At 35.2% G+C, this 27,523-nt stretch overlaps 3 protein-coding genes across 3 annotated transcripts; 2 read left to right on the top strand and 1 right to left on the bottom strand.

Moving 5' to 3' along the window:
* The first annotated feature begins 966 nt into the window (after positions 1–966).
* Positions 967–3,173, top strand: LOC133294802 (mitochondrial import inner membrane translocase subunit TIM8-like). The gene is made up of 2 exons (XM_061493552.1): positions 967–1,119; positions 2,652–3,173. Exons 1-2 carry the CDS (start codon positions 1,072–1,074, stop codon positions 2,838–2,840), a joined length of 237 nt encoding a protein of 78 aa, XP_061349536.1. The 5' UTR covers positions 967–1,071; the 3' UTR covers positions 2,841–3,173.
* Positions 3,174–11,039: 7,866 nt separating this feature from the next.
* Positions 11,040–21,342, bottom strand: LOC133294797 (probable protein S-acyltransferase 5). Its single transcript, XM_061493548.1, has 5 exons — positions 21,238–21,342; positions 20,211–20,393; positions 13,490–13,786; positions 12,533–12,766; positions 11,040–11,579 (listed from the first exon to the last, which is right to left on the bottom strand). The coding sequence occupies exons 1-5, from the start codon at positions 21,340–21,342 to the stop codon at positions 11,040–11,042; spliced, it is 1,359 nt and encodes a 452-aa protein (XP_061349532.1).
* A 2,453-nt stretch (positions 21,343–23,795) lies between these two features.
* On the top strand, positions 23,796–25,289 carry LOC133294796 (uncharacterized). The gene is made up of 4 exons (XM_061493547.1): positions 23,796–24,351; positions 24,413–24,662; positions 24,801–25,068; positions 25,197–25,289. Exons 1-4 carry the CDS (start codon positions 23,796–23,798, stop codon positions 25,287–25,289), a joined length of 1,167 nt encoding a protein of 388 aa, XP_061349531.1.
* Positions 25,290–27,523: the final 2,234 nt, after the last annotated feature.

The raw sequence follows: 27,523 nt of genomic DNA, 5'->3' as shown, positions 1-27,523 counted from the left end.
GTATTAGAATAAACACTTATATGAGATATTAAATAAATGATTTTATAAAAGTTATGTTGTGGGAAAAATGATTGTATCATGTCACTGAGATTCGTTTTTCGTGTCTTAGTTTTTTGTTTTTTTTTGCTTCAAAAAATGCGAGCCCCACAAAATGTTGTGTGTGTAAGAAACTTTACCATATCATGTTAAAGGACAAATGAAAACTCCTTCAATAAATTATCACTTTAATATTTTATTCATCATCAATTTCAAATTTATTTGATGATAAATTAAAGCAAGACATCGAAGTTCACTTGAGATAACACAATTAATAGAGTATGGGACATGAAAGACTAGGGGGTGTAAGTCTTCACCCTATCAAGGAAAACAGACCTAAACTCTTCATCAAACAATTCAGAAATCAATTTGAAAATTAAATGGGTAGAGTTAAGTAATTTATTTCTTAGATCAAATAAAATTAAAATTTTATTAAAATTACTATTTTTTTTTGTTTACCAAAAAAAAAACTACTATTTTTTTCTCATAACTCTTGCCTGACAATAATGATAAGTTGTAGCCAGTAGGGCTAGCCTAGTAGTGGAAGTCAAGGTAAATTGTGTTAGGATGTGTGTATTTGATTCCTGATGTATCCAAAAAAAATATATGGGTTATGTTTATTTCATTTTATACGAAATAAACAATTTTCTTACACACATAAAAAGAGATTGGGTCCCACCACTTTTTTTTTCTCTCCTCTTACCTGTGGGTCCCACTTATATTTTTATTTCTACAACATGAGATAACTTTTTCTTACAATATAAAAAAATTATATCCCAAAATATATATATGGTAAGTTGTTCCTTATATTTGTTTTCTCAAATTTAGGGCCTTTCTTTTAATCAATTGGGCCCAAAATGCCGTTTCCCTTGGTATGCGTGGGTCATTTTTCAAACACATTAATCATCGTCCCGTCGTTTTAGAGGGTTTTCACGAATTTTATCGTCGTTTCGCCACGAGCACTGAATACTCCTACTAGGGTTTTTGTGAGAACTCGTTTGAAGATTCCACTGCCGAATCATCTCTCCAATCTCCATGGATCTTTCAAATCTTAACTCACCTGAAATGCAGCAATTTTACTCTGTAAGTTATATATATACTTCTCTTCGTTCATGTGATTACGTTGAAGCAAGGAAAGAACAGTGAAGGTTGAGCTATAGTGTTTGTTGTTGGAGTTGATTCATATGAATTCTGATTTCCGAGAACCTTGTTTCCTTTTTGGGACCTCTGGCCGAATTAAAGAGTGGATTTTCTGTATACTGGTTTCCCCCCCTCTCGTGTTTATCGTTTAAAAAATAATTGGAAGACTACACATTTTTAATTGGTTTCACAATGTTTATAGCTTAAAGTTTGTGGCTTTTTCAACTGCTTAGCATCAGAGACTTAATGTATTTTGAACTTGAACAGTACATGGGTAATCTGGAACATGTTTCTTGGTAGAGTGTATTATGTGGAAATTGTGGAGTTCAGTCGCTTAGGTTTTCTTTTTGTGAAATGATGAAGCTTGTCTAGGTGGTCAAACTCAGTCTGAACTCTGAACACAAGCTTTAGGTTTTAAATATGAGCTGTCAAACTTGGGAACTCAAACTTCAAATAGAATAAGTATGTTGGATAGTGAAGGTAGATTCTGTTATGGATATAAAATAAGTCTGGATTGTCATGCAAAAGCAAGAACCGCATACCCTAATCATTGCAGTAAAGAGATCTGTGTAATGCAATTTAAATTATCTAATCATTGTTGTTTTTCAAAATTTAAGAAGTGATTAGTGGCACTTCAGCAACTGTTCATGTGGTGTTTGACTATGGCTAAAACACTTTTTCTGTGAATAATGTTTGTCTATATCTTCTTGGTTACACCTTAACTTTGCCAATCATCATATTCTACAGTCTGCTACACAAATAAGAATATCACTGACAAATTTTGCTTGCATAAACTTCATCTTAGACCTGTACTGTTTCAATTTTGAACTTGCCAATTTTTGTTGGTATAATTGTCATTTATTTTTTCTCGAGACTTAGATAGAAGTATACTTCTCATTTCTCAATGAGGAAGCTTTAAAACCCATTATTGTTTGAACTGCAGATATATGCTAAAAGGCCCTAAAGTTTCGAAGGGTGTGGTGGGGAGGGTTTAAAATAAGCAGAATGAGTAAAAAGTGCAATTAGAAACGCTGTCATGCATGGACCAGATTGTATAAAAGAAAACTAAAACACAGTTAGTTAAGGCGTCATTTCTTTGAATAAAGAAGGAAAAATCAGATGATAGAGAAAATGATTTTAGGGTTTTGAGTAGATAGTGTAAGTGTCAATTTTGTAACATCCATTCTGGCATAAAAATTAGCAGTTCTAGCTAGCTTTCTTATGCTGTGTCCGTGCATAATGTGATGTCTAAGTTTCATTTTCTGATTGGTATACTTATACCACATTCAGTTATTAGTACCTAGAGGTTTAAGTTGATGTTCTACTACTTATAAGTAAGTAACTTCTTTCTGGGCATTGTTGTTTTCCTTTCATGAAGATGCTTGTGATCTTACAGATTTGCTGCATAAAGAAGAAAATGTTTTTTCCATGCCTTAGTAAAGTGGTAAAACTTTAACTCTGTTCTCCAAATGCAGCAAGAGCAGCAATTAGCCATGGTTAATGAAATGGTGGCAAAGCTGACAAGCACATGCTGGGACAAATGCATCACTGGTACACCTGGGAGTAAGTTCAGTTCCAGTGAATCTACTTGTCTTTCAAACTGTGCACATCGTTATCTTGAGATGAGCGTCCTTATCATGAAAAGGTTTCAGAGTATGCAGTGAAGATCATGAGCTGTCATATTTTAACTTCTTAATGTTTAGCAGTTTTAAGAATTATTTTATCTTCTCAATTACTTTTTTTTCTTTTTGGCATCTCTGAAATTTGGAGGGGGGAAAAGTTGTATAACTATGATGAATATTTGATATTCTACAACTTATAGCTTGTGTGACTGGGAAGTGTGAAGGACGGATGGATCTTTATTTTAAGTTGTCAAACAAGCAACGAAAATGGGGTTTCGGTCTGTGATGCTGCCATATAAGCAGTCATAAGTACATGGTTGATATATTATTCAACCGCACTGGTGGATTTTATTTCTCTGTTATGCACAAATGAATTTGGTGATTTTTTCAGAAGTGAAATAGTTGGTATTCAAAATCTAATCAGAATATGCAATTCGATATAATCATGAATGAAGTTTTGAATTTTAAAATTGATCTCGACCAATTACAATTATCATAGCAATTAAACATGATCTGTTCTTACACCCATCAATACAACAATTTCTAGTCCTAAAGCGCTACTTGTAATTTTCTGCTTTCTCATCAACTCCTGCAGGCTAGTCGCCCATGGCATCTGCATGGTATTCGGCTTTTGGCTAGGTTGTTTGGAACAGTGGGATGTTGACATATTGATCACGGGACTGGATTGTTTCAAGATTAATATGATAGAAATATTTTAACCCTGAATCATGTATATGATTATAAAATACTTAAACAATATGAAATCAAAGTTGGGATTGTGTGTACCTTATTGGATCGTCACAAAGTGAAAGAAAGGAGGGAACTACATGCCAGATCTTCCTTTCTATCACCTATTTCGATAAAGGCAGTCTCAGCGATGGGAGCATGATGGCTCATGGAGTTTAACTCTAATATATATAGGTTAGAGAGGGGACCTAGCTAATAACCCAGAAAAGATTCTGTGTCTACTGGGTCCACCCATCATGGAAAACCAGAGTCACACTATAGCCTACACTGCTGCCCAACTAGGCCCAATAACAACAAATGCTAGAAGTCCAATTCTATCTGATCACAATAGGCTAGTTACAATAAGAATATTGGAATATCCATTAACCCGATTAATTTTAAATACAAAACTAATTAATTAATATTGCCCATAAAATAAATTTCTAACATTCTCCCACTTGGGCTATATTAATTAATGTAATATTATTTTGAAAATCATTTTATTTAGAAAACGACTCTATCGGGTTAATAACTAAAAATAATTTTACGTGGCCACAATTTTGAAAAACAATATTCCAATTCCAGCATCTCAACACAATTCAATCCAACATAACATCATCATAGGAATATGGCGATCAATATACCGAAAATATCATGGCATATGACCTTCCATACTCACATACAATAAGTATTACATCTTCATGAATCAAGGCCTACTAGCGTAGTAAGAATTAGTGCCAAAATGTGATCAACAATGTGACACACTAATTCTTATCGGTCCTCAATGTAATTTCTCAACCACATGAAATTACATCAGTGCAATTTCCAAGCAACATGAAATTACGCTCTGTAATGCAACTTCTCAACAACATGAAATTGCATTACCACAATTTCAAAACATCAGGAAATTGAATTAACACAATTTCCAAACGACATGAAATTGAATTAACACAATTTCCAAACGACATGAAATTGATGAGATTGGATAAACCAAAATGTCACAATACAACATGAGATCTCAAAATTTGTGACATCCAACCACCTTTAAGCTCACAACATGCTTAAAGATATTATTTCATACATATATTTCTCAGTCGACAGAAGAAATAATAATAATGATGATTATCAATTACGATAATTCAAACAAATATCACAAAATAATTATCAGTTTGCATAGATAAAAGCTTTTAGATAAACAAACTGAATATGACTCCCACTAACCAAAGGAATCAAAAGAATTTAAACTCATGTTATATACACGAAGGAAGCTACTCTAAGGTCTTTCTTATCAAAGCTTTTAGATAAAAGGCTCTTGTTTTAGTTAATAAATCAACATCTTACTAGCAAATAAAATGTCATCTACATAAAGTACTAAGAAAATATATTTACTCTCACTTACTTTCATGTAGATGAATCAATTAATTAGCATACACTGACTTCAGAGATCTGTTTCCTTTGGGCAGATAGATCACCTAGACCAATGCACCTCCAATAATTTTATTACAGTTAAGCTTCCAATTAAAACACAATAACCCCTTTTGGGAAGGAAATTGCATGAAATAACTAGAAGCATTCTTCAATAATTTTTACATTTAAACAGTTCAAGCGGAAGCATACAATCCAATAAACAAAAAAAATATATCACAGCATGCAACATAGGCTGAGAGTACAAAATCATATAACAATATCAATTGAGAGCTAATTTTTTTAATACACTGTGCACCAAAATATACCCAAAAATAAAATTCATAACTGAAGAGCTTAACATAAGTTAATTTTTATCACACAAAAAAAACATAAAATCAAAGTTCTTTCAAATAAGAAATATGTGTCAAAATCATTCTCAAAGGTGATAAAAAAAATAAAAATTCTTCGAAAATCAATTTTTATTCTAATATTAAAATTAAGTACACATATTCCATATTAACCTCAATATAAAACCAGACATATTTGTAACATATAATAATTCAAAATAATAGAATATCAACAATGCCCAACATGTTGCACTACACAACATTCCAATTAGTCCCAAGAAAGGTAAGAATAATGTATCCAATTTGGGTAGTTATCTTTACAAGAAGCTAATTGTACTAACAGAATATCCAAAGTAAATGTAAAGAAGCATGCTGAGAAAATATTTGAAGAGGCCTAAGAAATATAGATTCCTGAAGAGTTAACAAGAAATACCATATATAACCTTTACACTTAAGCCAGATCCCCACCCACTTATTAAGCAAACTAATCAATCTCCAAAAGTTGAAACTAAAATAAGGCTTCGATCTTCTTTTGTTCAGTAGAAAAGATCAAACAAAAAAATAAAAAATAAAAATAAAATAATAATACAAAAGATTCGCGATTTACTTTGTTCATCCAGGTACTGCCCTTGAATTTATTTACTTATTTGCACCCAATATTTTAGAAAAAGGAAACTAAAAGATTAAAGATATGTCTTCTCAATGCATATATTTCTACAAATAGATATCCAACGAGGTTCAACAACCACAATGCTAACAGTACGCATTCCAACAAAACTTTATTTTGGGGATCCATGATTCTTTATATTCATGGTCAACTGATAGAAGCCTCAACCTTCTTTTAAAAAATTAAAACAACAAACTAAAAAATGACATGCAAACATATATATAAACGACACCCAAATCAAAACAAACCGTAACAATGATTTGTATGGGACACGTAAATAATAATGCAAAATCCAAATTGATCAATATAGGAAATATCTTCTTTCGTGATATACACACAAACCGTAACAATTATTATTGTTAACATAAAAGTTAACTGATTTACACACATAACGCAATATAGTCATGAGCAATAACAAAAATAATTAAATATTATAGACTCTCCTTTGGGCAGAGTATATAATATATAATTATTTTTTATCACATGAAGATTTAACAACGGAGAGAATTATATATAATTGTCTAAAATTTATCTCCTTTGGGCAGATAAATTTTATAAATTATATATCTCCTTAATTCCAACATAAAAACATCATACGTAATTTTCAAAAAATTTATCCCCTTTGGGCAGATAAATAATTTTCAATTACATATTCCCATCAATAAAATCTATCTTCATGTAATTTATTATTATATATTAAAAACTCCCTTTGGCAGGTAATTAACATATAATAATTATTAAACAATAATAATAACTCATGAACCAAACATGCTCAAACAACATGAAACACTTTTCCAACATGTGTTTCTAAAAAAAATATTGCATTTGTAAATCAAGAAAAATTCCACTCATATGTCAACCACAATTATTAAAATTGTGTATCAAAACAATATTTCGTTTATATCATTACTGGATGTGCAAAGCAATTTTAAAATTATTATATAAAATTCAAATAATGCAGCGTATATTTAAAATACAGCATGGATATGCTACTCAATAATATAATAATAGGAACAATATAAAACCAATTTTATTGTTGAAGCTTATTAATCTTCGCACATTTGAATCCGTTACTGCAAACCCATTTGACTTTACTGGAAGCAAAAGATAAGATATATCTTATTGTTACAATCTTCTTAAAAATCGGAATCGATAAAATCGGAATTAATATATTTATTAGACAACAGTAAGATATATCTTTTTCAAACAAATATGACGATGCGATTCAAGAAGTATATCTACTAAATTGAATCAGTCAACAACAACAAAATGTAACGATAAAAATAAATATATCTAACAGAATAGATATATCCTAAAATATATATATATATACCAAATATAATAACAATATTATATGTAACATCCCGAAACGGTACTGTGGACAGAGGGTATATGAACAGTAACAATATAATAACAATATACCAAATATAACATCCCTATACCAAATATAATAACTCGATATCTATTGTTATATGTCATTCAAGATATCTATTGTCATATGTCATTCAAACGGTAAAAAAAGAACAGTAATATTATATCACGATGAAGGTTATCTAGAAGGTATACGAACAGTGATATGTCATTAGAAATATATGAATAGAAATATTTCACGTCTGGTTCAATTCCCTGAGAGTGTAAAATACCGAAAAAATCGTTTCTTGTTAAAATAATATAATAATCTGTTAATTTATTTATATAACAAGAAGTTTCTGTTGAAATAAAAAACCGTGCCTAACCCCTAACGGTAGCTCAGTTGGCAGCTGAGCTCCTGAGGGATTGTTTGATGCAGGAATCAAACCCTGCCTCAAGCAGTTTCTTAAAAAATTTGTGGGGGCTAGAGGATAAGTCAAAAATCTTCGGTTGGGGGATTAGTCTAGTCCTTTCTCTGGTTGCGAAGCTTAGTGCACACACTGTTACAATGAGGGGCTAGCCCAAACGGGCTGTACCCCGAAGGCATGGTGCCCGGAAAAGGCTGAATGGGGATACCTCCTGGCAATATACCAAAAAAAAAAAAACTGTGCCTTGAAAATCGGAATTGGCAAAACAAAAAACGGAAAAGCGGAACAGTAATAGTGATACTATATATACACATACAAGTTAATATCATGGGTTTACAGTAAAACCACTAAACAAAACACTAAGGTAGTGTTTGGTTCAGGAGAAAAATTTTTACTAGGGAAATGTAATTGATAGGGAAATAGTTGGAAAGTGAGTTTGGTAGGAAAATGTAAAAAGAGTTGTTTGGTTGACTGAAGTATTACCAGAGAAATTTATTTAAATATGTAAAATCTATGTTCGGGAGAAATTTTGCACCTGTTTTTTTACTTCTCCAGTTATCTCAAAATACCACATCTCAAGGGGTATTCTGTAACAGTGAATTTTATCCAAAAATCAACACAAAAGTCATTTTTCCATCTATCCTATTTGCCTAGTATTTTTTGAAAAAACCTGAACCAAACGTGGTATTTTTCAATATTCACTTACACTTTCTCATCAATCCCAAAATAAACCTTCAACCAAACACTACCTAATGATTATGTTCCACGGAATATTACTTCAAGTAACTGATATCATGCAACAAATATCACGAAAAAGTATCTAACAGTTATGGCCATGACACAACATTTAATATAATAAGACAAATACCAAATTTTGATACTCTGGATCATCTATTATTTTGGCACTAATAGAGGTAGGGTTTTATAAGAGTTATATTGTAGGAAAAGTGATTGTGTTATGTTATAGAGATTCATTTTGCGTGCTGAAGTTTTTTTTTTGCTGCGGGCCCCACAAAATGTTGTGTGTGTAGGAAATTTTTTGTGATCATGTTAAATGATAGATGATAAACCCATAGATGTATATGTTCAAACGGTAAAATATTTAATCATGCCTTTGAAAATCGGAACTGATAAAACAAATAAACATTTCAAGTAAACAAAAATTGGCCATGAAAATCGGAACTGAAAAAAAATGGAACAGTATATTATAACAAACAAACAAATTTTCACTACAAAACTTCCGTGGACTTCTTCAAAAGTTTTGAATAAAATAAATAAATAAATCAACTTGTCAAAGTAACAAAAAACCAACCACTAACATAATACTGCAGATACACCAGCTACCTTATTATAGGTCTTCCTTCTCCAATTTCTGGATACCGATAGCTTAAACGTAATTTATAGGGAATTCCATATTTCTAAAATTTATTAATCCATTTCATTCTCTTCTACGTTACTTCCGTACGCCATAGACAAATAAAAATAAAGATCTCATAGCTAACCAAGTATACCGCAAGACAAATGGTAAAACGACATTTCACTAAAAATAAAAATAAAATAAAAAATGTAAAAACGACAGACTAACAAAAAGCGGAAACAATAATGAGAAGTTTAATCTCACTGACAAGCACATGCAACCATGTTTTATCGCAAAGTATTTTAAATATGGGAATTGTTTTTATTATGTTACATAACATAAAATCATTTTCCTACACACACAAAATTTATATGGGACCTACTTTAAATTTTTTCTCTTTTTCCTATTCTCTCTTCTCTCTCCTCCTTTTGTGAGAATAGGAAATTTGATTTTAGGTTATGTTAAATAACAAAAGCAATTCCCTTTAAATAACCCAACAAAATGAAATATAAAGGGTTAACAACGTAGAAGAAGAAGCCATTTAAATGTTAGAATGAAGGTACTGTAGCTATAGCAAACTTAGGTCGGATAGCTAATTGAAGCTAACAAAAACTCAGTAAATACTAACGTAAAGATTTCGACGTGTAGAGCAAAACCCTAAGTTTCTTAATTCAATACAAAAAAAAATTCATGAAATAATGCATAAAAAAATCCCAAATTCTTTGATTCCATTCAACAACATGGATCCTATAATCATATACATAAGGCTCTGATACCGATAGAAATATTTTAACCCTGAATCATGTATATGATTATAAAATACTTAAACAATATGAAATCAAAGTTGGGATTGTGTGTACCTTATTAGATCGTCACAAAGTGGAAGAAAGGAGGGAACTACATGCCAGATCTTCCTCTCTATCACCTATTTCGATAAAGGCAGCCTCAGCGATGGGAGCATGATGGCTCATGGAGTTTAACTCCAACATATATAGGTTAGAGAGGGGACCTAGCTAATAACCCAGAAAAGATTCTGTGTCCACTGGGTCCACCATCATGGAAAACCAGAGTCACACTAAAGCCTACACTGCTGCCCAACTAGGCTCAATAACAACAGATGCTAGAAGCCCAATTCTATCTGATCACAATGGGCTAGTTACAATAACAATATTAGAATATCCATTAACCCAATTAATTTTAAATACAAAACTAATTAATTAATATTGCCCGTAAAATAAATTTCTAACATAATATAATATGATTATATCTAATGAATAAATTATAATTTTATTATTGTTATTTTATGCTAATATGAGTTTGTAATGAACCAAGCCAAAAATTTCAAATCAGGCTTCTTTATGGATGGGTTTTACGCTTGTCTCAAGTTTGAGTCAGTTGAACCTTTTACGGATAAGTTCTACACCAAAATAAGATTATCGAGCCCATTGAATTCAATCGATCAGACATCAGGTTACATTTTTTAATCAAATCAAAACTTCATGAAACTTATGTGGCCAAAATCTCTTTTAAGACCCTTTTTTTTTCTTCACGAAACATGAAGTGTCTGGATATATCTCTATTAGAGTTATTATAATCACATTACCCACATTTTCTCATAACAATACATCAACAATTCCGGCTAATGAAATTGCCAAAGGAATATAATAAAGGAAAAGCAAACTGAAAGATAAAAAGTGTAATATACAGATTTGAATGATCATTTTCTACAAATTCTATTTTTCTTCTGTACACAAACTCCTTTTTTAAAGCAATTAGGAGATCACCACACAGTACACAGATAACGATCTTGCAATCAGTAAAGCAAATTCCAACCACATTTAACCAAAAGACAAGCATTATTTCTCTATCAACCCCAACTTTAACATAACTCTTTTCTTTAGCCCATTACTCCTTTGAACTTTTAATTTACATCTCTGAAATTTTCCTGACAGGCTGACACTACGCACTATGCAGTGCAGCCGCTTTAGTTGAGTTCCCACTAGGCCCACTACTACAGTCACTAGCAGCGCAATTTGATTCCCCAACTTCAGGTACTCTGTCCAGAACTTCAGGAGTTATGTCCCACTTTCTGCTGGTTCTTTCCCCCAGAGAGTGAAGAAATAAAATATCTTGTCCCTCCCCACCTTCCGTGCGAATTGTCCTGCTTAAATCCGTCGACATATCAGTCAATCCACTATCCTTGCTAAGTTCCTCGTTAGTCAACCTATCTCTATAATCACTTTCCTCTTCGTCAGACTCATTGTAAACTGGCCTCCCTACTAATTCCACGTTCCCGGTGGTTTTTCTCATCATAGGGCTCAGGGACTGAACACCCACTCTTTGAGATGAATCTGATGGCTCCTTTGGAACCTTAGACCTGAAATTGTTCTTGGATGGAGGAATGCTAGTGCAGAATACTTCTTTGAAATTCGCAGCTATCCCTCTGTTATATGGGTTGATTTGTCGGTCATACCGGTATCTAAAATTTTCATAAGTAGACTGGACATAAAACAATGAATTTTCATCAACATATGTAAGAAAACAAAACTAGAAATGCACCCAAGTGTTTCGTTGTTTACAGGTCACCATATCATCTCTATAGCAGGCTACGTCATGGTTTCAAATGTAGAAATGTAGAATGCTATTGAGATATATAGTCCCACATTGGTTGTATGTGCAACTAATGTGGAGTTTATAAGGTCTTGGGCACTCCCACCCTTTGAGCTAGCTTTTGAGGTGGTGTATCCCAAGGTTCTTTACATGGTATTAGAGTCTCGCTGCCCCCCACTTTCTCTTGTGGCGTTTCTTAGCACAGGTAGGTTGGGCCTGTTGCATTGTCCACTCTTCAAGCCCAACGGGCTCTTGTGTGAGGGGGCGTGTTGAGATATATAGTTAGAGCCTCGCCGCCCCCCACTTTCTCTTGTGGCGTTTCTTAGCACAGGTAGGTTGGGCCTGTTGCATTGTCCACTCTTCAAGCCCAATTGGGCTCTTGTGTGAGGGGGCGTGTTGAGATATATAGTCTCACATTGGTTGTATGTTCAACTAATGTGGAGTTTATAAGGTCTTGGGCACTCCCACCCTTTGAGCTAGTTTTTGGGGTGGTGTATCCCAAGGTTCTTTACAAATGTAATAAACGATGATTGGATACACCCACAAACAGTTAAAAGTCAAATGCAAGCAGGTAGGTTGGGCCTGTTGCATTGTCCACTCTTCAAGCCCAATTGGGCTCTTGTGTGAGGGGGCGTGTTGAGATATATAGTCCCACATTGGTTGTATGTGCAACTAATGTGGAGTTTATAAGGTCTTGGGCACTCCCACCCTTTGAGCTAGTTTTTGGGGTGGTGTATCCCAAGGTTCTTTACAAATGTAATAAACGATGATTGGATACACCCACAAACAGTTAAAAGTCAAATGCAAGGTCCAAAAGATCATGAACTGAATGACATTCAAACCTGGTTTGTGCTGATGAGATACGTGTGGAAAACAGTCAAGCCACCAACAAACCAGACACAAACGAAAGTGTAGATTATAAGTGCAACGGATGCGGGAGTTTTGGTCATTGCTTTCCAAATTGATATTTCCTCAGAGTCCATGATCCTCTTAATGTAGACCCAGCTAAAGCCATGTACATACAAGCAAAGCAGAGTTGCAGAGAAGACAAATATGTAGTAGAACCGGTAATTTCGCTGCAGCCAATGTACATACAAGCAAAAAGGGAAAAGAAGAAGAAGCTGATTTAGCAATTTTATGATCATATTAATCATATCTACTATAAATATAATTGTTATATTGTTGTTTGTCCTTTGCCACGTGCCGTTGTAAGTGTATTAGGCATGAAAGCAGAAAAATACCAAAACACTTGTTAAAAATCATCAATTACTTTGTTTTCTGGCAAAGGATAAGAATATGATCAGCATAATTAACAAATACTATGAATTTCAATAGACACGTGGAACTTTTTCAAATATCCATTTAGGAAGCCAAAGACATGATTCCAAGGGCCATTACTATCCCTCCTTCCATAACAAATTCTATTGTTGCGCATTCCCTGTAATTTTTAAGCACTACCTCCATCAGCGGACTATATATTCAACATCCATGATTAAGTTGTTTAGACATGCCTCCTTATCCCTCTTTCAATAGTAATAGTGACTGTACCCGTATCTATTTTTTATTAGTGACTCTAAGCATTTGAACACAGTAAACTAAGAGTTCGAATATCCCACTAAAATTGATTTTATCTGTGGGGAATTCACGAGGGCAAGAAGAAGATTTCATCAAATAGTAGATTAGTGAGACAAAAGAGCAGTTAAAAACTTAGCAGGAAAGAGGAAACATTAATCTTCTAATGACCGAGACACTGTTCTTAGGATACCATCACAGTGAAGATATGAAAGAATGGTCATTACCAATCCAATACACTGGCCCACCCATGGGCAGTGATGATCAAATCGCTCCACGCAGTTATCACATACTGAGCAATGAGAACAACGGAGGGGTCTATACAGCATGCAAGTATCGCAGTATTTGATTTTCACAGGTATACCATTGACAATTACGTCCTTCGTCCGTGGCAAACGTGGCCGTGGACTTTGTCCATTGTTCATATTTGCAATCGCTGGATGGTCATCTGGTTCCGGAGGATAAGCATTACGAGGTACAATGCCTGGATCTCTTCCTGAGGTCAGAACAAGGGTGATCAGAACCTGGGAACACATTTTAAGACTTAGGAGTACAGCACTGAATGAGAAACAGAGCTATAACAGATCTCGATAACAAATGAAAAAGTAATCTATGCCGAAATTTGAAAATTCCTATATATAGTCATCATTTTCTGCTCATTTGAGTAGGGAATAAAAACAATGGTTTTCTGTAGATTCTGTTCACCCATAAATTGTTGAAAATATAAATTGAATTTGAATTATAGTTCCTTAGAGATAAGAATGTTTTGTTTGTTACAGAATTTATTCTGATTATTGTTAAGTAGTTAGGATAGTTTCCTATTTTTATGTATTTGATTGTTGAGAGTCCCTTGTATAAATATCCCTCCTTTAAGAGGTGAAAATAGTTGAATAGAAAAGGAAAACTTTCCAGAACTCATATCTTAACATGGTATCAAAGCAGTGTTCGATCCATTAAAAATTTTATCATTGAATTTTTTTTTTCTAATCTCTCCAGTATCCCTACTCCCATCCTATTTATCCTTTTTTTTCTTCCCGTAATTTCCTACCCGACCCACCCAATCCCATTCCCTAATTTCCTCTGTTTTTTTTCCTTTTCCTAATTTCCCAAAACCCTAATTTTCTACCCGACCCGACCCAACTCCCTCATTTCTTTTTTTTTTCCTTTAGCCGTAATGGCCTCCTCTCCCACATCTCCAGAAGCTTCTCCAGAACGCTCCCCAAACGCGTCTCACACCTCCGCTCCTTCTCCCAACATCATCATCCAAAACGATGCTTCCTCCTTCCCTGTCACCGTCCTTCTTGATGATGGCAACTACCCTCTCTGGTCCCAGTTGATGGATATGCGTATTGGGGCCAGAAATAAGTCCGGCTACCTCACCGGAGCCACCGTGAAACCACCCACCACTGATCCTTTTTATGGCACCTGGATTACTGAGAACAAGAAAGTAAAGAGTTGGCTAATCGAATCGATGACGCCATCCTTGATGCAGCGGTTTATTCGCTTGGAATCCGCTCGAGAGATTTGGGATGCGGCGCTTCGGACCTTCTATGACGGATCCGACGAGACCTGTCTTTTCGAGCTTCATCAGCGCTCCTTCTCCATGAAGCAGCTCGGTCGTCCCCTGTCTACCTACTACACTGATCTCCTGGCCATATTCCAAGAGATCGATCACCGAATCTCATCTTCAGCAACCACTGTCAACGATGTGGTCAACACGCACTCATCCTTAGCCCGCATGCGTGTCTACATTTTTCTGAGCGGCCTTGACTCCGAATATGATCATGTTCGCGGCGAGATTCTCAGGAAAGATCCGAAGCTGGACCTGGAAGGCACATATGCGTTCCTCCGCCGTGAAAATCAGCAGCGTATCACTATGAATCGTCCACTTCCTTCCTCTGACTCCTCTGCCTTGGTTGCTCGTTTCCCCTCTAAGGCTCTGCGGTCATCTTCTGAAGGAGACACCTCTACTCCTCCTCAAGCTCATGCTATCTATGAAGGAATCCTAGGTAAATCTCTTGCTTTCTCTGCATACTCTGGGAATACCTCTTGGATAATTGATACTGCTGCATCGGATCATATGATTCGTGATGCCTCTGAGTTGACACAGTCCTTTCCTTGTGATAAAACCACTGTCACCACCGCTAATGGTGGCTCGGCCCCGATCACTGGTCAGGGCACCATTTCCCTAACACAGACCCTCACCCTCCATTCGGTCCTTGTGGTACCATCTCTCGATTTTAACTTAATTTCTGTCAGTAAACTTACATCAGACCTTAACTGTATTGTGGTTTTTTGGCCTACATTTTGTGAGTTTCAGGACGTCCAGACGCAGGAGATCCTTGGCTATGGTGTTAGACATGGCAACCTCTACTTCTTCCACCTCAAACATGGTTCTTCCCAGCACCCAGTAGCTTCGGTTACCAAGGTGCCAGTCTCTTCTCCTTCTGAAGTTCTAATTTCTGAGTCTTCTCATTCTGCAATATGGCTTTGGCATCGGCGACTGGGACATCTTTATTTTTATTCTCTTAAAAAATTGTTTCCTCACTTATTTGTTAGATGCAGTCCTTCTATGTTTAGGTGTTCTGTTTGTGACATGGCTAAAAGCCATCGCATGTCTTTTTACCCCAGTCCCAATAAGAGTTGTATCCCCTTTCAAGTAATTCATTCAGATGTATGGGGACCTGCTAAGGTTCCCTCCCTTTCCCAGTCTCACTATTATGTGTCCTTTATTGATGAATGTACTAGGATGGTTTGGATTTCACTCCTTCGAAATAAAGCTGAAGTATTTTCTATGTTTCAGAAATTTCATAGTATGGTTAAAAATCAATTTAACAGCTCCATCCATATTCTGCAATCTGATAATGGCCTGGAATATAAAAATAAACCCTTCTCTGACTTTCTAATTTTCCATGGAATTAAACACCAAACATCTTGTACTTATACCCCTCAGCAGAATGGCTTGGCTGAAAGAAAGAATAGACAACTTTTAGAAGTGGTCCGGGCCCAACTGTTTGGCATGAATGTTCCCTCATCCTATTGGGGAGAGGCAGTCCTCTCCGCTACTTATCTCGTAAATCGTACTCCCTCCAGTGCCTTGAATTTCCTCACCCCGCACCAGAAGCTTGAATCCTATTTCTCTATTCCTCATGTCACTAAATTAGAACCTCGAATCTTTGGTTGCACTGCCTATGTTCATGTACCTAAACCCCTCCGCAGTAAGCTTGAACCTTGTGCGAAAAAATGCATCTTTGTCGGATATTCTGAATTCCAAAAAGGATACCGTTGTTACGATCCCACAACTAAAAAATTGCATGTCACACTTGAAGTCTCTTTTCGGGAATCCGAAGCTTTTTATTCAGGGGGAGTCCTCCATCCTTCTTCTCAGGGGGAGACTAAATATATAAGAGAAGAAGAATTTTCCTTCCCTGTGACCATAACTCCTACATCAGCACAAAATCTCACTTCCCCAGAAGTCTCAGCCACGGATCTACACACCAGTCCCGATCATGCAGAACCTCCTACACCTGAAGGGTCACCATGTCTACCTCTCATAACTGAATCTCCTGCTATGGACAACTCTGAAACACAAGCTACTCTTGAGGTAATTCCTGATCCCACTTTACCAAATTCTGATTCGGATATTCAAGTAAGAAGGTCAGAAAGACAAAATAAAGGTGTACCCCGGACTACTTATGAACCAGACCCGAATGCAAAAATTAAATATCCCATTACCAGCTATGTGTCATCTCATAGGATATCTGGATCATATGCTTTAATGATTGATCAATTATCTTCTGTAGCTATTCCTAACAGTGTGCAGGAAGCATTGGAGGATCCAAAATGGAAGGAAGCAATGAACTTTGAAATGAAGGCACTTCAGAGTAATCAAACTTGGAGTCTAACAAATTTGCCAGAAGGAAAGAAGACAATTGGATGCAAATGGGTATACACGGTTAAGCTAAAGGCAGATGGAAGCATAGATAGATATAAAGCGAGACTTGTGGCAAAGGGATACACTCAGAAGTATGGGATAGACTACCAAGACACATTTGCTCCAGTAGCTAAGCTCAACACCATCCGAATCTTAATATCAATAGCAGCAAACAGAGACTGGCCGTTAAAGCAATTTGATGTGAAGAACGCCTTCTTGAATGGTAGTTTAGAGGAAGAAGTCTACATGGAGGTTCCACCAGGAGTAAAGGCAAAAGAAAATACAGTTTGCAAGTTAAATAAAGCCTTATATGGTCTCAAACAGTCACCAAGAGCATGGTTCGGCAGACTTACACTTGCAATGAAGAAGTTTGGCTATAGGCAAAGCAATTCGGACCACACACTGTTTATTAAACGAAAGGAAGGTAAAATTTCCATTTTAATTGTCTATGTAGATGATATGGTTCTAACAGGAGATGATATAGAAGAAATAAAAATATTGGAAAAAAAACTTGCTGCTGAGTTTGAAATGAAGAGTCTAGGACAACTGAAGTACTTCCTGGGAATAGAAATTGCAAGATCTGAACAAGGGATATTCATGTGTCAAAGGAAATATACACTGGACATTTTATCTGAGACTGGAATGATGGCTTGTAAACCGTGTGACACCCCGATTGAGATGAATCACTCCCTTGGCATATATCCAGGACAAGTTGAAACGGATAAAGGCAGATATCAAAGGTTAGTAGGAAAGTTAATATATTTGTCACACACTAGACCTGACATTGCCTACTCTGTAAGTGTAGTGAGCAGGTTCATGCACTCTCCTAGTGAAGAACATATGAAGGTAGTATATCGTATTCTTAGATACCTGAAGGGATCACCAGGAAAAGGTCTTCTATTCTCAAAAAATAAGGAGGCTTGCATAGAAGGATATACAGACTCTGATTGGGCTGGAGATAAAACTACTAGGCAGTCTACTTCCGGGTACTTCACTTTTGTAGAAGGGAATCTAGTCACATGGAGGAGCAAGAAACAGAAGGTAGTAGCAAGATCCAGCGCAGAAGCAGAATTCAGAGGAATGTCATATGGCATCTGCGAACTACTTTGGATAAGAAGCATACTTGCTGATTTAGGGATAAAATATGATCAGCCAGTGAAGCTCTTTTGTGATAACAAAGCTGCTGTGGAAATTGCACACAATCCGGTTCAACATGATAGGACTAAACATGTTGAAGTAGATAGACACTTCATTAAGGAAAACTTAGAAAATCAAGTGATCCAGATACCCCATGTTCGATCAGAAGACCAGCTTGCAGATGTGCTAACAAAAGGTGTTTCAGTAAAAGTATTTGATAGACTCATTGACAAGTTGGGCATGACAGATATACATGCACCAACTTGAGGGGGAGTGTTGAAAATATAAATTGAATTTGAATTATAGTTCCTTAGAGATAAGAATGTTTTGTTTGTTACAGAATTTATTCTGATTATTGTTAAGTAGTTAGGATAGTTTCCTATTTTTATGTATTTGATTGTTGAGAGTCCCTTGTATAAATATCCCTCCTTTAAGAGGTGAAAATAGTTGAATAGAAAAGGAAAACTTTCCAGAACTCATATCTTAACAGTATCATAGTTGTACGCAAATGATGTTGGATTTATTCAATTGTGAAAAGTTTTAGTACGAAAACAAAGAGCTAAGGTTTATATAACTTTTTGTGGGTTGTTAAGAAAGCAGCTCACAAGATCTTTATACCTGACTAATATTTATGAGAACCTACAACATTTTGCTTCATTTCAAAATTATACTCCCTCCTCCCATATCTTCTCCCCCTCAAATCTCAACCAAATTCTGTCTCCAATTCGGAATGTGTGGCAGGCCAGCCAGCAGCATGTTTTTAAACAAGAAATTCTTCAAGTTTATGGAATCCAGATATTATCTCTATAAACATTATTTATAGACAGCAAAATACGCAAGCTGTCTGAACTCAAAATGTCTACAAAAATAATTAGACAAGGCATGTTGCACTTCCAGTCTGAAAATGAATTTCCTTTCAAATTAAGATGAACTCTGAATGCCTTTTGACTTTTCAACTGAACTTATCTTAGCAGTAAATGACAACGCTCCAAAATGATACGTAACTAAGAGCATACTTATCGGTAAGGGGTTATGGGAAAAAACTCTTCTAATTTCAGCATCAATTGTTCCGTATGCAGAGACACTTGCAAGCAAGTAAGATAGAATAAACAGAGCATTTTAAGTGTTAAACATTATGATAACTGAAAAATGTCTTTCTGGATGATTTAAAACTTTGCCTCGAGATAACAAGTCATCATTCTCATTGCAGGTTTTTCGAGAGACAAGCAAGTGAAAGAATTTTTGCACTGATTCTTGATTTTGCAAGTCAAAGTTAACGTGTATTTGGATTTGCTTATTTTTTGTTCAAATCATCTTATTATCAAAAAAATTTGAGAGAGGGCTTTGGAAAAAGGGAAAAAAACCAGTGTATCCTAAAAAATAATCAGATCCAAAAAAGCTCAACATCTATCACATCTTACATTTAGGAAATGGTACAGAGAATACTTGGATATAAAAAAGAAGGGTTTAATGGGATATGCTGTTTGGCATTCCTTTAGGGCACTGCAATACCAATTCAGCATTACAGCATAATCAAAATACGGTGAAACTAAGAGATGAAAAGACCTAGATGGTCGTGCCTCCAGAGTAAATATCTATATTACAACAGAAAAATAATGTGAAATTCTGCTATTGTGCAAGATCCATGGAAAAACCTCTACCAGAATGTATCTTGAAGTAAGATAGTGGTAGTCATTTGCATATAAAAGGAGAACATATGCATCACTTAAATAGATAAGGTAAGACAAGCGATGGCTCTACTAGAAGTCTAGAAGATCATACTAGGGGATGAGAGCGATTATTGAGCATATTAAAACAAATCATGGTTTCATCAATCAATGAATGGGGATAGATTTTAGAGAGAGAAAATAACTTACGAACAGTGTGTGAACAATAACTATGATCAATATTGACAATCCCGAGTGATGAGGAAAATCATCTAACAGTTTCCTGGCTACAAAAGCACAGAAAACGGCAATAGGAGTGATTATAAGAAAAATAGATATAAATATTGATTTCACATCAGGTCCAAATATAAGCCTCCCTTGAAGAAAAAATACCTGAAAAATTTGAGAGACGAATTCAGAACAGGAAGAAAGCCATTATAACAAACCAATGTATTAAAGAATAAAATATTGATCCTTGTACAAATAAATAAAAATGACCAACAACAAGGATCGGTTGCTTCATATAACAACAGTCAATACCCTTTATACTGTTTTGACATGAGAGTAGTTCATAGAATTTTATAGTGCAAATGTAGAAAGTTGAATATGGTTTTGCACAAACAGATTATAGAAATCCTATTCCTGGAGATAACTGTTTATCATTATATACGCGCATCTATAACTTTGTTGCTTCAATCTAACTAGATAAATATTAAGTCATAATTCTCTATAATTCAAATAAAAAGTTGAATATTATCAAATTTGTATCTTACGCGTTTACTTTGATGGTATTCTTGGAAGGAACATTACGAAATGCACATCTAACTGGGAGGCAGAGATCAATTACAACCTCAAGGACCAAAAGAAAGGTATAAAACTCAATTGGTCAGGAACAGCATAACATGGAAAGCAAGGCACATTGCTGCATTCGTCAGCTAACGAAATTGCGAGTCATTATCAAAAGGATGCATAAATTGCAACAGAAACTTAAGAATTTTTCGCCATGAACAAAAAATCAAAGCTCTCTCTGCACATCTGCATCAGTCAACGCGCAAGAAAAATAAATAAATTTACTCGCGCTGCTTCCAAATAAATTCAGATTTTATTTATTCATTTATTTTAACGGAAAACTCGGAAATGAACTCACGATTCACGAAGCAAAAGCCCTAAAGGATCAATTACTGAAAAGCGATCAGTTTGAAAGAAAGAAAGAAAAAAAGTTGTGTTTGTAACTTACGTTATTGCCTTTCCAGGCGTGGTAAGTTCTGACCAGAGAAGGAGCACCGGTAGCTTCGGAATCTGGATTCTCCGGCGGCGGTGGCGGTGGCTGCATTGCATACATTGTGTGCGGAGATCACAATGAAAGTCGTAATGAGCAATGGAGACTGAACAACACACAAAAATCATGAGGCCTCGTTGGTCAAAGCCTCCAAGGAGAAAGGCGGCTTTTCTCTCTCAGCTTTTAAATTATTTTATGACAATACATTCTTTATTCCAAAATTCGCATTTTCAACTTTCATGGGTTGTTTGACTTTTCCAAATATTCTTATTTAAGTTTGTTTTTTGGTAAATATTATTAAAGAGTTTTTTGTTTGTTATTTATGTTACATAACATAACTTTATTTTTCTACGCACACAACAAAGGAGAGAGAAAGTAAAATGATGAAGAAAAAAAAAGAAAAATATGTGGACCCCACTACTTTATTATGTGTTTAGGAAAGTGGAGTTATATTAAGTAACATAATAAACATAAAACTCATTATTAAATTATTTATAAATTGAGGGTCAAAAGTAAGACTAAGTTGTTTTTTTATGCAAAATTATTAAACATAATATCTGATGTAAGCAGCACGTTGTTTATATAATTATTTTTATGTAAATAATAATTAAAATACAAAATAAAATGAAAATAATAATAATTAAATTATTAAATTAAGTAAATTAAAAGGTCGTGTGCCTACGAAAATTAAAAAAAATAGTTCAACTAAAATAATTTCAATTTAGAGGATTTGTTTTAGAGAATAATATTTGTCATATTGTAAAAGTATAAATATGTATGAACCTATGTGGAGCCATAATAAAAGAAAAGAGTAAAACAGAGAATATAAATCTACACAGTTTTATGTATATAGAATATAAAATTATCTCATAAAAGAAATAATAATTTATTCGCTTCATACATTATATGCATCTAAACATTTCTTTGACTTTTCAATATTTCTTCGCAGTCAAGTTAATAATATATCAGCTGAAAGCCTGCAAGATTACTGGGTTAAACCACCATGTTAATGTGTTTTTTTTAAATCTTAAATAAATATTTTATTAAGATAAAAAAAAAAGTGGGCCCACACAAAATTCTTATGGGACTAGTTCGGTATGCCCACATGCAGAGCTCCCACATTCACATATTTTTTTAAAAAAAATTAAGGGCAATATTAATCTTATGCAACAGGATTTTATTTTTATTTTATGTCCATACATCGATACTTGTGCCATTTCTTTTTTTTTTTTTTTCTTCTCTTTTGTGGTGGGCCTCACTTCAAGTTAAGTGTGCATGAGATAAAAAAAATTTGCTGTGACATAAGACTACAATTACCCAAAAATTAATCATGTGATTAATTTTATAACAGTTTCGTATGAGAAACATGTGATATTAATCTTACGGAATTAATAAAATTATGGCTAATTTTTGTTTAGAATAAATTTCTTGTTTTATTCACGTACAACACATAACAGTCCTGTATAAAGGAATGCGAAATTCATTGCATTACATTAATAATATGTTTGAATATTAAATTATTTAAAAAAAAACACTAAAGTAATCATTTACCCATGTTAAATTATTAAGGACCACCGGTGATCAGTGATCACATTGCGGTTGTGACGTTGGTCAATTTAAAAAAAGAGTAAATATCATTTTTAGTCTTTGAAAATATTCACGAAGTCCGTTTTAGTCCTTAGCAAAAAAAAAAGGGACAAAATGGTCCCTAAAATAATAAAAAAGGGGCCACGTTGATTCTTGTGTTAACTCCCCCGTAACGGCCCAACTAACGGTGCCCATGTGGCACGTAAGTGTGCTGACGCGGCTTGGACGTTTGACAGCATGGAAGAAGAGACGACGATGTTTTGTTGCAAATAGGTTGAGAGCTTTCCAAATTAGCGGACAACGTCGTTTCTTGTGTTGAGACAACTCATCAACTACACTGGAATGAACGGTAGTTAGACATCCATATTTCACTTAAGTTTTTCAACTTGCGAGGAACCCCATTGTTTACCTCCGAAGCTTCGTTGAACGGTGAGCATTGTCAAAGACAGTGGTTTCTGGTAAGACAATCGAGCGTGAACAGTGAAGGATTTGGAACGGCTGGTTCTTTGGTGGTTAAAGAAAGTTCGATTGTGGGTGTTGTCTTACATGCACTAAGGTACGTTTTGTCAGAAATCCTTCCATATATGTGGTCCCCCCTCACTACATGTTGTGTATTTTATGTTGGATATGATCCCCATGTGCGGTCCATTGTTTGTTTATTTGGTTAGGGTTTACAAAAAACAAACCCTTTTATGTCTGTGGTCCCGGTTTGAAAAGTTTTTTGGCATTTTTTTAGTGCTTTGTGGACCCTGATGTTAGTCCCTGTATTGCATGCATATTTTGTAAAAGTGACATTTTTTTGCAATTTACTGCCCTGTATGTTTACACGCCAGTGTTGGGTTATATATGCAAAATCATATTGTTGTTAAAATCTGATTGGTTGTTAACGTTGTGAAGTAACTGTCATGTGGTCTGTTTTTTTTTTACAAATGGATGAATATATAGTCATAAGGTATCATCATGGGGGTGTGTTAATCAGAGATGATGAAGGGGTCCTAACCTATGCAAATGGCAAAGTAGTTGATTTACCTGAGATAGATGCTGACTTTGTCAACCTGCGTGACCTTGATACTCTGTTCAAGGGTTATGGGTATGAGACTTGTAAGCAGATGTTGTGGCTCATGCCAAACGCAATGGATTTAGACGTAGGTTTAAGGCCTCTGAGTACGGCCTCTGATATTGTGGAGATGGTTAAGGCTGCATTAAGTAATGGAAACTTCATAGAAATATATTTTGAAGATTGCATTGCAACCCCTGATATTATTGCACCTGCACCTGTGGAAGGCAGTGATAGGGATGAGGATAATCAGCGCGAGTCATTTGGAAGTGGATCTGATCACATTTCCTCAGGTGATAAAGATGATAGTGGAAATGGTGATGAGTTTTCTACTGACTCAGATGATAGTGTGGAGGATGAGCCATATAAACCTCCTCCACCAGGGTATGAAGATGAAACAGAGAGTGAAAAGGAGTTAGAGTGTATAGGTAAGGCTACTGGAAAAAAAGTGTAACAAGAAGAAAAAAAAGGTTGTTGAGGAGGTGGCAGGGGAAGATACAATAGAAGAGGAGGAGAAGCAAATATCTTTCAAGGAGGATGGGTATGGGTATAACTCTGAAGAGTTGAACACTCCTCCTTCAAGTGGTGCTGAGGAGGCTGAAAGGGTTGGCAATCCAAAGTTTAATGTGGATGAGGTGTTTGGTCATGTACACTTAGAGCTGGGGATGAAGTTTGTGAGTTTGCAACACTTTAAAAATGCTATCAAAGACTACAATATTAGTCTAGGAAGACAATTCAAGTGGGTGAAGAATGACAAAGTCAGAGCCCGAGCCAAGTGTAGTAATGAAGAATGTGATTGGATGATTTTTTGTGCTTGGAACAACAAAATGGCCATTTTCCAAGTAAAAACTTTTAATGACTCCCACACTTGCTGCAGATATTTCAGAAACAAGAAAGAAAGTAGGGATTGGGTTGCAAATAAGTTAGAAAAAAGGCTAATGACACAGTCGAACATGACAAGGGCTGAGGCCTATGAACATATGAAAGAGGAGTACAAGGTCCATGTCCATTTGAAAAAAGTGACCAAGGCACTTCATAAAGCCAAGGCCAGAATTGAAGGGTGTGAAAAAGAGCAATATGCAAAATTGAGAGACTACTTAGGAGAGCTTTTGAGAAGCAATCCAGGCTCTACTTGTCAAATGCAAGTCATACCATGTCTTCTGTTTTAACAAATTGGACAGCACCCTGTATTTGTACATTCTGCACTTCTTCTTTGTAAACTTGGACTGCATAAAAATGCAATGTCTTCATGTGCCTATTTTTCTCTGGTTAGGGACCAATAAGGGCCCCGTGCTTTTTGCCAGGGACCAATAAGGTCCTCGAACAATTTGTCAGGGACCAAAATGGCCCTCGTGTTTTGGCATGATTGAGAAATCTAATGTCCAACATGGAACTTTTGTAACATCAATTTCTTGATTTAGGCATCTATATCTGTTCATTTTGGTTTGTGATACAATGCAGCAAACTGACACATTCATTACATGCCTAAGTATGCAATATACCATACTAAGTGTGCAATATGCCTAAGTATGCAATATTTCATGCCTAAGTATGCAATCAGACATAAAGGAATACATTGAAAGCTTCTTTATTACTAATCCAGAAATGTATGATGCAGACAGATTCCAACCAACACAGAATAGGTCATATAATACATCCTTCCTCATTAATTTGGATGACAAGATTACTGAGTACTTATTACACTATTGAAGGAAAAATACATTGGGGTAACTTGTTTTGACTGTTACAACACTAACAACAAACATACACATGATGATCACACCTACACAAGCAGCACCTAAGACCCTAGCTGACCTACCAACATTCCTAATTTGTTTGTCCATCCTATCTAACTCTTCCACCATCTTCAGGTATCGATCATTCAACTTTCTTTCCTGCTCATGATGCTTAATTTCTTGCTCACTAATCTTTACATCTTACTCTCTCATCATCATGTCCACATACTTCAACTTGAAATTAATTTCAGCAACATCCAACTCCACATTGTGAATTCTTGCATCTTCCAGCTCCATCCGTTCATTACAGATGTCATCTACCCATCTAAAAAAATCACAAAATGGCTTCTTCTCCTGCCAAAAAAAACAAACCACGATTACCAAGTATTTCAACTTAATAAAGGGGCAGATTACACATGTATACCTTGAAATTAGTACACCCAAGGAAAGCCCTGTTTGGGTTTCTCTCAGTTTTGGAGGTATAGACAATACTTTGTCACCCACATTTGCACCTACGACCGGCGGTCCTTGTGAGTGTTCTTCCCCCTATTGAAGTACTCTCACTTGATCCCCCATGCCAGAAGAAAGACTCATCTTCTCCTACGCCCCAGCAAATCTGGTAGATGTCTTCCACTGTGGTCGATTTTCGGTCATCAACGTCCGGAGAATTTGGGGGCTTATTTCTGTTTAGGGTTCATTTCATCAATTTGGGGGATTTTGGTGTTTAGGTTTCGATTGAGCATTTTGGGCGATTTTCATCTTCAGGGTTCATTCTCAACGCAAGAAACGACGGCGTCCGCTAATTTGGAAAGCTCTCAACCCATTTGCAACAAAACGTCGTCGTCTCTTCTTCCACGTTGTCAAACGTCCAAGCCGCGTCAGCACACTAACGTGTCACATGGGCACCGTTAGTTGGGCCGTTACGGGGGAGTTAACAGAAGGATCAACGTTGCCATTTTTTTGTTATTTCAAGGACCATTTTGTCCCTTTTCTTTGCTAGGGACTGAAACAGACTTCGTGGATATTGCCAGAGACTAAAAAGGATATTTACTCTCTTTTTAAAAAAAAATGAAAGAGTGTTCCTTTCAAATGTTAGCATTGACCAAAAGAAATATATTTTTGGTACAGGCTAAATTAAATATTAAATAATGATTAATTATATGAATCAGAATCATCCCATTAATTATAGTCATTTGATGGATGAGAATCAACGGATAAGATTAAGATTAAGATTTATTATTTTTATACCGATATAAATTGGTTATGTCCCTACGAAGACATGATCTTTTATACATAAATTATAATCGTTAAATGTATGAAAATCAATGACTAAAATGAAGTATGAAATTTTTTATTCTTGTACCAATATAAATTGATCATGTCCATTTACCAAAAAAAATAAAATAATAAATTGATTATGTCCGTATATTTGTTTGTATAGAAATTATATAAAATCAATTAAAAGGTTAAGATTGTGCATGAACGTGGCCATGAATTAATACATGGGAAAAATGTTTCTGCAGTTACTGCAGATAAACTATATGTATTTATTTCTAAAATGACATTGTTTTGGTATTGAAATTTTAAAAAATTATAAATATAAAGACTATTATAACCCTGAAATAAATTAAAATTGCAAAAATACCATGATTTCTGCTCCAAAATGACGTCGTATTGGGCTTACTGCAGATAACTTATCTGCAGTAACTACAGAAAAAACGAATTTAATCAATTTTTTTTTTCAAATGCAACATACTTTCAATAATTGTAGAGTTGGCAAAACATGGCAACTCACCCCGCCCACAAAAATTCATATTGCTTTTAGCTGGATTGATGGGTCAACCTACCTAAAATATAAAATATT

Source organism: Gastrolobium bilobum, unplaced genomic scaffold (assembly GCF_033153095.1).
Source record: "Gastrolobium bilobum isolate Gb01-03AN ecotype WA unplaced genomic scaffold, APGP_CSIRO_Gbil_v1 utg32454, whole genome shotgun sequence".
Taxonomy (NCBI): Eukaryota; Viridiplantae; Streptophyta; class Magnoliopsida; order Fabales; family Fabaceae; genus Gastrolobium; species Gastrolobium bilobum.
The sequence above is the reverse complement of the archived record's forward strand: the minus strand, read 5'-3'. Positions and strand labels throughout refer to the sequence as shown.